This window comes from Nestor notabilis, unplaced genomic scaffold (genome assembly GCF_000696875.1).
Source record: "Nestor notabilis isolate BGI_N333 unplaced genomic scaffold, ASM69687v1 scaffold4494, whole genome shotgun sequence".
NCBI classification, from domain to species: domain Eukaryota; kingdom Metazoa; phylum Chordata; class Aves; order Psittaciformes; family Psittacidae; genus Nestor; species Nestor notabilis.
The window spans coordinates 79,866-95,877 of record NW_009924151.1 but is presented as its reverse complement, the minus strand read 5'-3'; the positions used below and the strand labels follow the sequence as shown (position 1 = coordinate 95,877).

General features: G+C 37.1%; 1 protein-coding gene across 1 annotated transcript in view; it reads left to right on the top strand.

The window, feature by feature from the left end:
• Positions 1 to 16,012, top strand: part of LOC104404131 (utrophin-like) — a gene marked incomplete at its 5' end in the record, with an annotated part of 86,393 nt that overhangs the window by 68,664 nt on the left and 1,717 nt on the right. Inside the window, 5 exons of the mRNA XM_010012483.1 lie at positions 3,370 to 3,528; positions 3,930 to 4,170; positions 11,138 to 11,246; positions 12,761 to 12,847; positions 15,602 to 15,624. Of these exons, the coding sequence (XP_010010785.1) occupies positions 3,370 to 3,528; positions 3,930 to 4,170; positions 11,138 to 11,246; positions 12,761 to 12,847; positions 15,602 to 15,624 (619 nt within the window). The remainder of the gene's footprint in view (positions 1 to 3,369; positions 3,529 to 3,929; positions 4,171 to 11,137; positions 11,247 to 12,760; positions 12,848 to 15,601; positions 15,625 to 16,012) is intronic.

The following is a 16,012-nucleotide window of genomic DNA, read 5'->3' as shown; positions in this document are numbered from 1 at the left end:
TACATTTTTTCTTCAGACTTCGTTTATCAGGCATTTCCTTCAACACATGAAAAAAATCCACTTTCAGCTTCCAGGTGTGATGCCTGAAAAAAGAGGGGTCAATATTCAGTCTGTCATGTACAGTTTCTGAGACTCTGAACCAGTGGGGGAGGAGGGAAATTAAATTTTCTCTGGACAGAATAACTGGGAGTCCAAAATATAAAACTATCTGTATTTAGCTGTGTTGATTGCATCTACTAGACCACAATACAGCAAAACTATCTAAGCATTTACTGTGTAAACTCTTTTTTTTAGGGAGTTTATAAGTTTCATTAAAAAATAATGTTACACCTAATGCAAAATCTTGACAGAGTATCAAAATTAACACATTCAAATAAATATAATAAATCCAGCTTTGCAGATCCTTGGTATAAATAAAAAAAAAAAAAAAAATCAATTTCAGAAGACCTACGTAGTTGTTTATAAATTAATTCGTTATCTTACAATGTAGGCAGCAGTTTTTTGATGCTTAATTAAACTAACGAGACTTAAACTACTTGATCACATGAACCTTTCTTGACAACATCAATACCCTTGCAGAAAAGAAGGCTGTATGTGTAGTTGCACTGTACCACTTACATTATTAAAACAGTGGTTTGAAACCTGGATGATAAAGCTGTATTCTCTCTGCAGTCTGCTTTAATACTCTTATTTCTGTGCATTTCTTGTTAGTAGCCCTGCTGTGTACCACAGAGTTTGAAGCCTCAAAAAGGGTTACATCACTTTGGCAAAACATTGGTTATAAGGGGTTGGTTGTTTTTTGTGGGTTTTTTTGTCAAGATAGTTAAAGGGTGGAGAAGTACCAGGAGGTTTTCATGATCGCATTAGGACCTGATCCAAACTCCATTAACTGCACTAGCCTTTGTTTTAGTTTTAACTGGACTAATGTAAAATACAAAATGAGTGATGATGAGTTTCCCTGAGATCACTCAAGTAGTGAAGAAAAAGCAGTTAGAGGCTTTTTTCTGTAGGCTGGGAAAAAAAGGAGCACTGTTCTGGTTGATTTTTTTTTCAGCTAACACTATTAGATATCCCCTATATTTTGGGGGGACTCAAATGCACATACAACCTCAATCACATTTTAATTATATAGCTGTACTTAATGAAAAATTCATTAAACTTATTCATTTGAATAGGAAGATCTATATTGCCATTTCTTCTCATGACTGTAGTACTGACTACAACCAAGACAGATAAGAAATAAGTGTACATTATTGCCTTTAAACTTTTGATTCATTGTTAAAAGGAGAATTCACTAACTAGGTTCCTTTTTCAATTTTACATGTGAACTTTTTGCAAACCAGGAGTTAATCACAGAAGACAGGATGAAGGAAAGTGATATGCGACTAGAGCTCTTCATACCTCTTTTTAACCTTTATATCATAATTAACTAATGTGGAATGGACTGCCATGAACTCTTAAAGTATATAGAACTTTCACAGGCTATAATTTTTTTGTTTGGTTGGTTTTGGTTTTCTAGATATAGTGTTAGTTGATGCATGTTAGTTTTATTGTAATAGTCTAGATTTTCAGATCTCCACGACAAGTCAGAAAATGGAAGACCACATCATAGCTTTAGGCAGATAGATAGTGAAAACTTATAATTGAGAAGAAATAGTTTAGTATTCTACCATATGACACTTCATAAGGTATGCAGTCTCTGTTTTGTAGTCAAGCAAAGAAGAGAATTTAAGGAGTGTTTTCTTCAGCATTCATACTGCTGCAGCAATTTATCTCTTAAAAACATGAATAGTTGTCATGGTTTAGACCCAGCTGGTAATTCAGCACTATGCAGCCATTCTCTCCCCCTCCCCCTTCCCCACTCCAGGCAGGATGGGGAGGAGAATCAAAAGAATGTAAACCCCACAGATTGGGATAAGAACAGTCCAATAACTAAGGTGTAATACAAAACTACCACTACTAATAGTAATAATTACAAGGGAAATAACAAGGGGAGAGAATATAAAACTCAAAGGGGAAAGAAAAAAACAACAATAAACACAAGTGATGCACAGTACAATTGCTCAGCACCCGCTGACTGATACCCAGCCTGACCTGAGCAGCGACCAGTCCCTTTCAAGTAACTCCACCCGATTTATATACTAGGCATAACATGCTGTGGTATGGAATACCCCTTTGGCTAGTTTGGGTCAGGTGTCCTGTCTCTGCTTTCTCCTGGCTTCTTGTGCCCCTCCTCACTGGCAAAGCATGAGACTGAAAAGTCCTCAATCAGGGTAGGCATTACTTAGTGAAGACTAAAACATTAGTGTGTTACCAACATTGTTCTCAGACTACAGCTGAAAACACAGCACTGCACCAGCTAATAGGAAGTAGAAAAAATAAATGTTACAGCTGAAACTAGGACAATAGTATATGTTTTGTTTGTTCTTGGTTTATTCTTCTTGAGCAAGTGAACTGCTTTTAGTACACGGTATCCTTCACTTCATATCCATCTGACTTTACTTAAGGACAAAATCCAACAACTGAGGAAGAAAGGCACACCTGTACACAAGCAAACTCATTTGGGCATTATAGCATAATTGAAAGTGTCAGGACTTCTGTATCTCCTTACCAGAAGGCAATTTCTATGTGAGTCAGGAGGAGGACAGCATTATAGTTTATTTCTATCCCTGAATCATTAAGGAGGAGGATAAACTACTCCTGAAGAGTTTCAGGGTGTCACATATGTCTATCAAAATGGGGGAAAACCCCTGGAAATATAATGCTAATTCAAAACCTATAGCATTATTTTTGCAGCATTGTCAGTCCTTTTGAGTGGTGCACAGTATTAGCTCGATACTTGGTGATTCATTAGTTTATGACTTCTTGGGGAATTCTATGGGGATTTTTTTCTCTCTAATTTTATTAGGTAAATTGAACACACCAAAATAATCTCCTAAAGACTATTAAAAATGTCCCCTATTCATGGTAAAAACCCCCAAACAAAAATAAAACAAACAAAACCCCTCTACCAGGTAGCTGCTTTGGTTTTATTTATTTTTGAGGCATTTCAAATCAGTCATCTATGGTTTATATTATCTCTAATTCTTGTTTTCACTATTTCTTTTCAATCCATCAGGAGCATTTGTTCTTTATGCATGCATTAAAATAATCTGGTCTTTTATACTACTGCAGATCAATCTTTTTCCTGTGTATTGTCTTAGATGTTAGTTGGGGTTTTCCCCAGTATATTTTTTAGGCTTATTTCCTGCTCTCTTTGTCCTTTTTTACAAACAAACAAACAAAACCCCTCAGCTTAACAAAGAGGTTTGCTCACATAATAAATTGGTTTGCTGCTCTGTCTTTACCTGTGTTGTTTCATTGCTCTAGAGAGGATGAGCATGCCCTTATCCAGCAGTATTGTCAGACGCTGGGAGGAGAATCGCCTGTGAGTCAGCCACAGAGTCCTGCTCAGATACTCAAGTCAGTGGAAAAGGAAGAGCGAGGAGAGTTGGAGCGCATCATTGCTGACCTTGAGGAAGAGCAAAGGTCTCATAATCATCCTATCTGGTGTCTGAATTGTCACCTCGTTGTTTGAGCCATGCATGTACTAGTTGTTGGAGATGACAAGAGATAGACCTAGGAATCATGATTTTAGCCAAACATATAAAATCAATCAAGGCATATGTTGTGCAGAGCCTAATTCTGTTACATAGAAGAGGGTGGGTCTGTCATAAAATACCTTATTTTCATCTCTGTTTTCTTGGTTTGTAGTTTGGGGTTTTTTACCCCCTAAGCAACACATCAAGACATGTCTTTGTGTGAGCTACTTGTGTTCTTAGATGGAGGTGATGATAATATCATTTGATCTAAGGAAGTTTTAGGAAGTTTGGGTTTTTTTTAATTTGCTTGATTAAGTCATCATTCTCCTCCTCTTTTCAATATACCAGGAGTCTGCAGATAGAATATGAGCAACTAAAAGAGCAACATCTTCGTAGAGGAATAAACCCTCTTGCTTCACCTCCTGACTCTATTGTGTCACCTCATCATGCTGAAGATGCTGAGCTCATTGCTGAAGCTAAACTTCTAAGGCAACATAAAGGTCGCCTGGAAGCAAGGATGCAAATACTAGAAGATCATAATAAACAGTTGGAGTCTCAGCTTCACCGGCTACGGCAGCTACTTGAGCAGGTACATGAGCACTGATGTTTTTCCCCTTCGTTGTTTCTGCACTATGGATTTCTTGGTGGAAACAAAACATTGGAATTTTACTGCAGATGTTTTCGCCACACTAGCTTGATCTGTTGCACTTAGTCATTTCTAGCACGAAGAGATATTTTTTCCTACCCTCTAGTGTAAACCATGGTGTGAAAGTCAAATCAACACAATATGATTACAAGTGCTGGAGTGATTGTGGTAACTTATGAAATATTGAGCATAACACAGAATCACAAACTAGCCCAGGCTGGAAGGGACCTTGAAAGATCATCTGGTCCAGCCGTTTTTGTGAAGGGGAGCCTAAGTGAGATTACCTAGCACCCTATCCAATTGCATCTGGGAAACCTCCAGTAAGCGGGACTCTACCATATCATAGCATCATAGAATAGTTTGGGTTGGAAAGGACCTTCAGACGTCATCTAGTCCACCCCTTCTTTAAATGAGCAGGGACATCTTAAACTAAATCAACTAGCTCAGAACCTCATCCAGCCTGGCCTTGAATGTCTCCAGGGATGGCGCATCTACCATGTCCATGGGGAGGTTGTTTCAGTGGATGATTGGTTTTACTATAAAAATTATCTTAAATATTATCTGCTTTAGAAGGGGAAAATGTAACCACTGGAAGGGCTTTGTCTAGGCCAGGCAATGGACAGGTTTCTAAAATCTAATCTTCCCAGAGCACTCCTTTCTGAAATGATCTTGACTTCCCCTGCAACCAGTAGTGTGGTACCTCATCATCTCTCAGTGTGATTTTATTATTACTACTGTTATTAACATGCCTGTGAGAACACAACTGTACCTTGGGTATGCTGTAGTAGGCTTTAATGAATTAAAAAGCAAGGGAAAGAAAATATATATATTTCCTATTCCAAGTATTGGTGCCAGTTGCACCCTATCTGCAAGTTCAGTTTTCCATCTTTCCTTAAATAATTTATCTGTTGTCATGATTAGTCACTGAAACCTTTCTTAGCATGCCAAAGGCAGATGGCCAAAAATACATCTAAAATGCAAAAGAGCCATTTGTTTACATTAAAAATCCAGTTCTTCTTCAATAGCATATTTAGACCAATAAGCTACAGCAAAATGATCTGAGCACAAGTAAACACAGAAGACAAGAACCTTTACCTGTCAGAAACTAGAGTTCTTAGGGATTTTTGGTGGGGGCAGAAATGTTGATTGGTTTTGAAGTTAGCATAGGCACATCTAGATTATAAAAATAAGAGCACCTGCAAGGTGTTGCTAGAGATGTTAGTTTGTACTATATCATGTGTGGAAGTTTGAATGATGAAGAGAAATTTATAAGATCGGTTTGTCCTAACTAATCATTTCACTTGGGTCAGAGTACAGTAAGGCGAATGATTTCTGCATTTCATGAGGCAGGTAGTTGGCTGTATGTAGTAGAGGATTTAACTAAGCCAAGAAGCAGATTGCATAAACTAGATATCAAAATGGCGTAAGCTTTTGCTGTAGATCATACTCTCGTTACACTGATAAAGATGTTTGTTTTTTTCTTTGTTTCACTGGCTGATTGTCATTTTCCTAGGCAGTTTTGGCTGAATTGCACTAAGATGCATCTGTTCCAGTGGCTTCTCTACCCCTCTAGCAGAGTATTTTTGTTGTTGTTACTGTTGTTCCATCATCTTTAATCAGTATTTGAGTAGCTTAAATATTGAATAGGTAAGATACAACAAGTGATGTAACTGTTAACAATAATTCATGAAGTATCTTGAGAACTATGACCAATACTAAATGTTTAGAGAAGGGGGTAAAATCTGCTAAGAAACAGCTGTAGAATAGAAAAACAGAAGTTCTGCCATACCCCCAGTCACTTTCAGCTTAGCACGAACATGCTCACTCTTTAAAACTTTTTTTTTTTTTTTTTAATGTAGCTATGGTTTATCTTATAATTTTGTAATCTTTTCAGTATCCTTGTAGCACTCTTAGGACCTTTAGTAGGGTAGGACCTACTAGTCCTTTAGTAGGATTAGTAGGACCTTTAGGGTAGTGTGATAAAGTGGTTGGGCAGAGGGGCAGTAGTTTCTTCTTACCAGTTCTGCCTTTGGATTTTTCTGGACATTCTGCAGCTTTTGGTTTCTGATAGGGAAAGCTAAATCAGAGCTGACCATTTGCAGTATTTCTGATCATTTACACCTCATTTACTGTATACTGTTGCTCATTTGTTCCTGTCCAAAATCTCCTGCCTTTGCGGGAGTCATGCCATGCTTCTGATTGTTTCAAGTGCCATATCCTAAGCTGTTCCTTTTTCTCTGTCTTTTAATGAAGTGGCTGGTACAAAGCCAAGTATACAGGAAGGTCTGCATTATCGCTTTTATAATATATCTCTGAGTTTTCGATATGCCTTTTTATATGCTTTATTTAGCGGGGTTTTTTTGACCTGGCACTAAGCAGATATTTTGCAAGCTGTCTCCAATGATGCTGAAGCTATTCTCCTCAACAAGATTCAGAAATTGTAAATAATTCAATTTTTTAGTATATGTTCTTTACAGCTTCTTTATTTTGACATTAATACACTTAAGAAGTGGCACTGAATCCCATTACTGCCCCTGAACTTTCTTAAAAAAATGACCACTCTTCAGCAGTTTGGTTCGGTCACCCAGACCATTACTGCCTATGAAAGTCTTTAACTTTTCCACTGCTTGGGGAAGGACTTTATCAGATGCCAGCTGAGGATCTAAGAATTTCTGCTTATTTTTCTGTTTTTGGCTGTCCCAATTATTTTTTATCAATATAAGGAATACCTTTTCTCATTAATGAGATGGATGATTGGCACTGAAGATTGGCACGTCAAAACCTATAACAACTCTGTGATTCTTGTATTAATAATTAATAGTATTTAAGGACACAATTGTTTTACAGCAATTTCTTTGCTATGACTGGCATTTCATAACATCTCTGTTTCTCTCTTCTGTCAACAGCAAGTCTCTCCATTGCTATTCTCCATTTAGCCTCCTGACTGTTCTTGGGTTAATAATTTGCCACTGAATCTAAAATGCTGAGACTTTTTTCCACTACAAGATATGGTGTGAGCCTATCTACACTCAGATATTTGGCTAAAGAATTAATGAAACTTAGAAACTTTCCTGCAGTAACTGTTTAATCTAGATGAGAGCATTCTATGACATTCTTTAGAGAGCACCTTTAGCAAAAATATGCATGCATCCTCACTGCACATTTCCCTACTTCAGGTCACAATTCTGAGGTTACCATACTATTTTTATTTCAGCAAGCCCAAAGGATCGGTAGCTGTCACACAACATTGTCGTTTTTGTCTGCCTGATTGATTATACTGCCAAAGAGGAAGGTGAAAAAGAACTGTCATGTGACAACTTTGATGCCAACATGTTAATCATACAGAGGAAAAAATAAAGAATCCATTTTCAATTTTTATTCTTCAAACCTTTTAGATACTGCATGTGCAAAGTAGAAGTTAGACCTATTATGAAGAGCATTTAAAGTCTGTTTGGATTTTTCTCTGCTAGTCTGAGCTACTGAATAGAGATTTCATATTGGATTTGATGATGAAGTTAATAGGAGCTAAAATCATCTCTCAGTGGCTACATGATCAGACTCTCAGAGTAAATAGGGACTGCAGCTCCTTCTCCAACTTCAAACAGAGGAGCAGCTTTATAAAAAGAGTAGAAAAGACTGTTTCTTTTGTAGCTGAGAGAATAAATATGGAACAAGAAGAAACCTCTGTAATAGATATAGTAAGGGAATTTTGGCAATTTTCAGGTTTCCTGTGATTTTTTTTTTGGGGGGGGAAGGAACACACCCCTTTTTGGTTTGATTTTTACCAAAAGCCACAGAAGTCAAGGGAAGAATGGGTATGTCTTATCTATTCATTAAGCCAGAGAACACTTCAGGCTTTTCTTTGGAAAAGAAACCAGTAGGAGGCACAGTGAAATAAGGCATTGTAGGTCTAAACTGGTTAAAATAAATATCTTCTTTGAAATGCTTTAAGTAACTGCTGTAATACAGAAAAAATACTTCAATTTCAGAAGAACTTATCTGTCCCTTCAGATCTTGGTTTTGCATAAAAATTCAAAAATTCACAGAAACTGGACTTCTCCCTCATCCCTATGGAGGCATGCCCAGTATCCCTGCTTCTATTTATTCAAGAAGCAGCAGCAGGCCTGTAGTAACATCTAGGGCAATTTTCTTATGATGTCTGGCTTAAGGGTTGTCTGCTGGGTTGTTCTGAATAAGAATAAATGAAGAACTTCGTGATGCTTGTAGGGACTTGATAATGAAAGTGATCAGATTTTGTAGGGTTATTCAAATAGGATCAAGTAGAACATGATTTTCTACGTTTTTTTCCTCTGGTTCTCTCCTAGTAAAACTGTTAAATCATGTAAATACATGCAGCTATATCCTCAACTGTTTTGCATTTGACACTTTTCAGTGTCTGATTATTATATTAAAGCATTTCTGCCACTAGCAGAACCCCCTCCCTTTCTGCTTCAAACCCCACTCTTCATCTGCTTAACTGTATTTTCCTGTTTTTTGGAAGAAGAGGGTTTTGGTTTGTTTTGGCTTTTCCTGTTACTGCAGTCACTGGAATGATGTCGTGTAATATCAGTATATTTAAATGAAAATTAAGTCATCAGACATTGTCCTCTTATTAGAAGGTGGGGGGGGGGGGTTGTTTGTTCATTTCTGGTGTCTGGGTTTTTTTAATCAGACTGAAATATTTCGTTCTGCCTGGTGCAGCAATATATGGTACATCAATGTAAATTTTTCCAAGTATGTTTTGTTTGCTCTCAGTTTATCCACTGTTAGAGTCCTTGGGTTCTGCGAGGCTTTTTTGTCATTTACAATAGTACTCCTGAGTGGTACTAAATAACCTTCACTACTAACTCATCATTTAAGTAAGTTTGTAGGCATCTCCTTTCTATCGTAGTTAATCTTGACTTTGCTGTGCTTCACTATGCTTGATCTAGCCTATGTGTTGCTGTGCTTCAGTTTTGTATCAAGCCCAGCACTGATCTTACTTCCTCATTTATCTCTGCACCATTTGTCCACGGTTACTGGTTGAAGAGGGACAGAGATCCAGACCAGGTGCAAGTTTGCATTTTAGATTATTCAAATTCTCTCTATCCATCTGTTCGTGGGGTGGGCAAGCAGCCACTCTGCTGATGGAGTTAGCCTTGTTGTTCTATACTGAAGTAACTCTTAACCCTTGGAGAGTTTGCTTCATCTCTTTAACATTATAGTTCTAACCTCTTCTTGAACAGAGGTTCCTGGCAATACAGAATTCCCTGGGGTTAGTTACCCCAGGTGTGGCCTATTTAAAATCACCACAGTTTTTTTATGTAGACTCTGCAGCTGGGTTGAAGTCTGATACTGAATAGCAAATTGCTTAACTACTTGATAAGCATTCACTGTTCATAGGAGTGTCCTGATGGTAAAATCCTTGGCTGGCTTGAAAACATTTCCATTTTTATTTGTCTTCTGTATGCAGAACAATATTCTTTGATTTATTCTTTTAGTCAAAACTGGAAGTTGGTATTGTCATGCTCAAAGAGAGATGAGATTTGGAAGAGAAAAATAAAAATTTGCTGAGGGCTCAAGGGAACATCTTCTTTTGTTTCTTACCAATGTGTATGGAAGAAGAAGTATCTTCCATTGTTCAGCAATCTTCAGTTTGTTGAAGATTTTTATTTTTTCTGTTAACTGGAATTTTTCTCAAAAAATCAAATGTTGCACTTAAGGCTGTGAGCTGCAAAGGAGCAAACTTACGCACAAATTAACTGCCATTCTGTATATTACCTCTTTGCAGTGACTCTCATAGCTGTTCTAGGTACTCATTCAGCCTCAGTTTTGAAAAGATCTTGAAAGTCATGATTTTGACTCTTTAAGTTGCTTGAAAGTAATTTGATGATATGCAATTGAAAGAGATAAAGGATAGGAGCAAGCATTTCAGCTGAGATTCTGTAACTACCTCAGATGTAAATACTATTTTACAGGTTTCTGTTTTTTCAGAACAGTCACTTCTGGAGTTCAAATACTGTATTACTACTTTCTTCCTCAAAGGATTCTTTACAAGAAAGAAGGAAAAGAAAAAAACAAATGGCTGAATAAGATCCCTTCCAATATTTATGAGTTGTTATTAGTGAAGAAGTCTTATGGTCTTTCTTATTTTGTGTCTATATATGCATACTTACATGTAATCACAAGCATATACATGGCTACAACTAAATGTAATATAGGACTTAGGTGTTTGACTCTTCAGGTGAATTTGAGTCCAGAAAGGCTTGCCTACAACACAGTTTTCAAAGTATATGGGTTCCTTCTCATAATTTCCTGGAGATTTCATGTTACACAGTTTCCTTGCAAATTTGGTATCCTCTACACTACTGTGAAACAGTGTCAGCAGGAGTGATGGCTAGCTACCACTTTTTAGGTATAATAAAGTTCTCTTGAATCTTTTGTGTTTGATTGTGAAGTAGTTTTGCATAACTGTTTATGAGCAAACAGTTGTTTCTAAGCATGATCAGTCATCCTAGTAAAGCTTCTCATGGGACCTTAGCTGAATGTCCTCTGTGTACATGTATATGTACATATATATCCATATATATACAACTCAAATAATACCATTGCATAATCTTTCTGTGTAGCTGGACTGAGTGCCTTGACAGACCATTTGTGTTGTACATAACATCATATTTCTATGGTGCATGCAAGACCATCAAGTGGAGTCTCATAAGAATTACACTTAAGTCTAAGTTTTCTTTTAACAGGTTGTTGGTTTAGTTTTTCCCCCTCTAAGGGTTGTATAGACCTAATTCAACTTTCAATAGTTTGAAAAACAAACAAGAAAGGGCACATAGCAAAGGAGTGGGATGACTACATACAAGCCCACAATTAAATTCTCTAGATAAAATTTATCTAAATTTGGGTATTATTGTCTTTAATGTAGCCTGAGTCTGACCCCCGGGTTAATGGCGCTTCCCCCTGTGCTTCACCCCAGCACTCTGCCCTTGGCTACCCGCTCGAGCAAGAGACAAGCTCACAATTTCATCAGACAGGTAAGTAAGTGTTTTAATCAGCTAATGTGCTTCATGGGTCTATGAGTGACTCCTGAATAGGTTTGTTGGCATCTTTCTGAAAATATTTGTAAGTAAAAAGGAACTGATCTTTATCATGATACTGAGAACAAGAGGTACCACAGTTGGAGCTGTTGCTTCCCCACACTTGCAAACAGCTGAGGTATCACAAGAATCCACATGACTCTGAATTATGGATTTCTGTCAATAGACTCCTTGATCCCATCCATTTTGAGCAAGTAAACCTACTGGGCAAATCCATCCTCGCTGATGGAGGAACCAGATTTCACTGGACTGAAACATCCAACAGCTGTTTGTCCTACAGTACATGCATGCACCCAAGAAATCTGTCGGATACAGGAACAAATAGCCAAAACAGCTTCCTGATAGCTGCTTTAAAAATTCTTGTGTATCTTCTGCTTATCCTGGTATTTTGATGATCCTACCCCTGAAAGATTTCACATCTTTTGGAATTACGGAGTACTTAAGCATACAGCCTCTGCACTTGAGGGGATTTCTTTCTTGAAATCTTCTTGAAAGATTATTTTAAATTCTCCAATATCAGAACTCAGTAATTCCACTGGGAATTAGCAGAAATAACTACAGACCATTGAATGCCCAAAATTAGGGGAAAAAATAAAAGATTTTTCTCAAATGACCTTAAGTGCAATTTCATCCCTGTTTTGGTTTCAAGCCTTTGTGTTATAGATTTTAAAAAATGATTTTATTTCTGTGAAAGCCAGGAAAAATATTCTCTTGCATACTGAAAATTTTCATTCAACATTGCCATGTGTTTTTAATTTATTTGGAAAAACATGGAACTTCTTTGAGTCTGATTTAATGCTGTGGTAAATTTATGAGAGATGCTGTCTAATGACACTGCCAGCAACAGAGCCAGCTGTATTCCTGAACCATTCCCTTGCATAATTTTAAGCAGCATGTAAAAAAGTAAATGGCAAGGAGGACTTTTAACACTAGTGAAATTGCTGATGCAATTTCATCCTAAAGAGAAATATTTTGTTTTGGTTTTTTTCCCCAAAAAAACCAATGATGTATATTAGCCTGAAAGGTACATGGCAAATCATCAAAAAATGGAAAAGAATTTTAATTGAGCAGCTACTGAGTATAATGCCCTCATCTTGTAAACCTTTTATTTTAACTGTAAATTCTTCTATACTGCTTCTTCTTGGCAATTTCTTCTAGTTAAATCTTGGGAGCAACGGTTAATCTCTAATAAAAGAGAAATGAGTTCTGCTGCAAATCAATAAAGTAACTTTCACCTCCTCTCCCAAGGCTGGCAATTATCACTGACAGTTCCTGCACATTAAGTTACAAAGGCTTCAGGTAGTGGTTTTCCAGTTAATATAAAGGAGCATTTAACTGGAAGGTTGGATAAGAACATCTTTTAGAATATTTTCGTCCTTTTTTTTTTCTTCCCCTCTTTTATCTCCTCTCCTTACTAAATTCATTACTCTCTTTTGTTGTCATATCTGCAGATGACTTGTTAGTTCCACCTCATGATACCAACACAGACCTAACAGATGTTATGGAGCAAATCAACAGCACATTTCCAGCTTGTTGCTGTAAGTGTAACAAAATACATCTTGTATTGAATTCTATAGTATTGAATTTGAGGCATTCTTTTGAAGAAAAACTTCTTGTCATACTGAGTAGGAAAAAAATCTCTCTGGTGAGATTACTTCTCAGCATACACAAGCTAAATAATTCATTTATTTAAAGCCGCTCAATAGAGGTTATTTGTGAAGGTAAACAAAGAAATGTTCTCAACATTTTAAGAAGTGATTCACTATAAGAAAAGCTCTATATGGAATTTTCAGCTGTGCCCACATAAGGAAAAAGAGACCTTGAATTTCATTAGCTGCTGATGCAAACTATGTAGAACATAAATGCATGTAGATTCAGGAGTTCTCTAATAAAACTTAGGTAACAGGAGGGACCATAGCCCAATCCTGGCTGTCTTGAACTAATTATTGAAGTAGTTATTAAACTAAGGGACCAGAGGAAATTACTGTTAGCACATAACACCTTTCCCTGCTTAAATGCACTGAAAGTTGATGTTTAGTGTCTATTAATGAGACATCAAAAGGAAAACCAATTAGCATATCAGCTGACATATATTTCCGCTATTCCTTCCAGAGTGTCGCTGCACTTACAAGAGTGAGGACCTGTCTCTCTGCTTCCAGCAGTATTTCATACAGATTGTTTGGTTTGGCAGGGAAAGTGAAGTGTCTGCTTTCTTATTTATGTGTTCATGTGTGGGGTGTTTTTTTTCTAATACATGCATACATGTATATTTTCACTTTCAGCTCTTTTGCCTTAGAAAACAGTAGTGAAAACTTTGATATATTCTTAAACTTTCAACAGTTTCAATGCAGTGTAATAACGAATGGTCAATTTTAAAAGGTACGGGTGAGAAGAAGGAAGAGGTTTATGTCCAGTCCTCTTGGAAGCATCAAGATTGAACTCTATTCTATTCTATTTATTTTGTGAACTCTGTGAATCCCTGCTAAAACACTCCTTTTTTCTTGTACGTCCATTGTTTGGCTGTGAAGAACTGCAGCAGAGAAGCAGCACTTTGCACATTCTGAGAAAGCAAATTATGAGCTAGCAAAACAGAGCTTGTTTCAGCTGTCCTTTAGAGATTTTTTCAGTGAGTTCAATAGTTCAGAGCCCATCTTTTTGCGAGTTAAAGGATTTGATTCTAAGAAGCATCTCATCTTGAACTCAACAGCTACTCAAGCTACTCAGCACAACTCAAGGGCATGTATGTGTGTGTACAAATCACTAGAAAATGCATCTCAAGTATCAATTTCTTGTTTTGCAAATTCCTGTCTTGCATGTATAAAGAGCTGACAGCTACCTGGTCATTTGGCCCAAATGAATTTAAGGCAAATTGCCCTATGTCAGGGCAAGCTTGATAATGATGGCTGTTCTCTGCAACCAGGAAACGTGGGGCAGGAGGGGGATGTAATATCCATTCAACAGTACCCTGAATAATACTCTCAGGAGAGAACTGCAAGTGAAAACTCTGGCTCCACATCCTTTCATATTGTGAAGTGAATCTGAGCATTTAAGATTAAAGAAGTCACAGTTCCAAATTTCGAGTATTTTTCCCTGTGTCACTGACATACTGCTGCAGAAAGCAAACCAAACCAGCATGCCCCAATTAGTAGGTACTACTTAGTTTGGTCTTCTTCAGTCATTCTGTAACATATCTTACTTGGGTGATTTACTAGGATTATATCTTTTTAACCATGTAAGATTCATATGCTGTTTTAGAACCCTGGAATGAGGATTATTAGTCTGGCCTTCCCAAAAGAGTGCATTAAACTGTATAAGTTTTGCTAGGGAAGACCATGACAGACCATCTTTTCCTATGGACGTTTGAGATGGATCAGTCTTTCTGGACAGACAAACTTCTAACCCGTTACATAAAACCTCAATGATGCAGACTCCATGTAGGCAATCTGTTTTAAGAGCATCACTGTATTCCTACCCTTAAAAAAATAATATCCTCATCCAAGTTAAATTTATTTAGAATGCCTTCATGTTAAATATATGATGTCCATTACTAATTTAATTTATATGTTAAGCTGGGTTGTTTTTTGGTTTGGGATTTTTTTATTTTTTTTCTTCACAAACCTTATCATTACATATCTCTCCCAGATTTCATTAAGGAGTTACTAGCATCTGAAGCATTACATAGGTTATTTTTATCTCATCTTGAATGTGCAACAGAGCTAGTCCTCTTATTTGTTACTTTTGTTTTTATGGGTTTCAGGTTATAATACACCTTGAAATCAGTATTTCTGCTTACTCCAAATATGTCTTATGAAGCAACTGCTTTTAACTGTGGTTTCGAGTTTGTTCTGGTATTTTATTCCTCAGATCCTTTGATTATGGATATAATGCCTCCTTTCCTTCCTTATTTATGAGGTTGGTTCACAGAACTAGGCAGCTGTGCAACACTGTGCAGCAGCCTTGCCTGTGTGTCTGAGTGTGTTCCAGAACAGAGCCTTCTGAACAGACAGTATGATAATACTCACTCATAGGTGTATATGGTCGCAAGTGGTGAAAAAGGAACAATTCATATCATCTATATATTCATAATGCTACTGATTTGTTAAAAGTAAATTTGTGAAGAAAGTTATGTACAGGCCATTACAACACACTTCTAGTTAAATCTTTAATTTTTTATTTGTAAGAGTCTATTTGTTCTTCTATAGTACATAGCCTTCTGACTCTGGCTTTGTTTTTAAACTGCCAAGATGTATAATAACGTAAATTTCTAATTTATTTTTTTTTTCTATTTTCAGCAAGTTTCACTGGCAGACCACAGGTATGAGACATCTTTACATACTTATATAGTCATTGGAAGCAAAGTAAAGCAAGTGGAAGGATTCCATTAAAGCAAAGTAGCTGGGGGCTTCTCCTGTCTTGTCCCCTAGAAGTCTATGTGGAAGCTAGACCAATGTAACAGGAAGGCTAGATTCTGGAATTTCCCAGTTAATGGAAAATTCCTGCTAGCTTGGGCCCTACCAAGGTACTATGTTGTGGAGTTCTGGGATGCTGACAAGATGGAATCAGCTTGAATCTACCAGGGCCAATTACTTTCAAGCCAACATCAGCTTGCAAGATCAAAGCTGGTTCTTGCAAAGTCATCCATATGTCCTTGTGCCATGGTGCCCATAGCTCCAGTTTTGGGAGCTGTGGGCACCAGGACACAA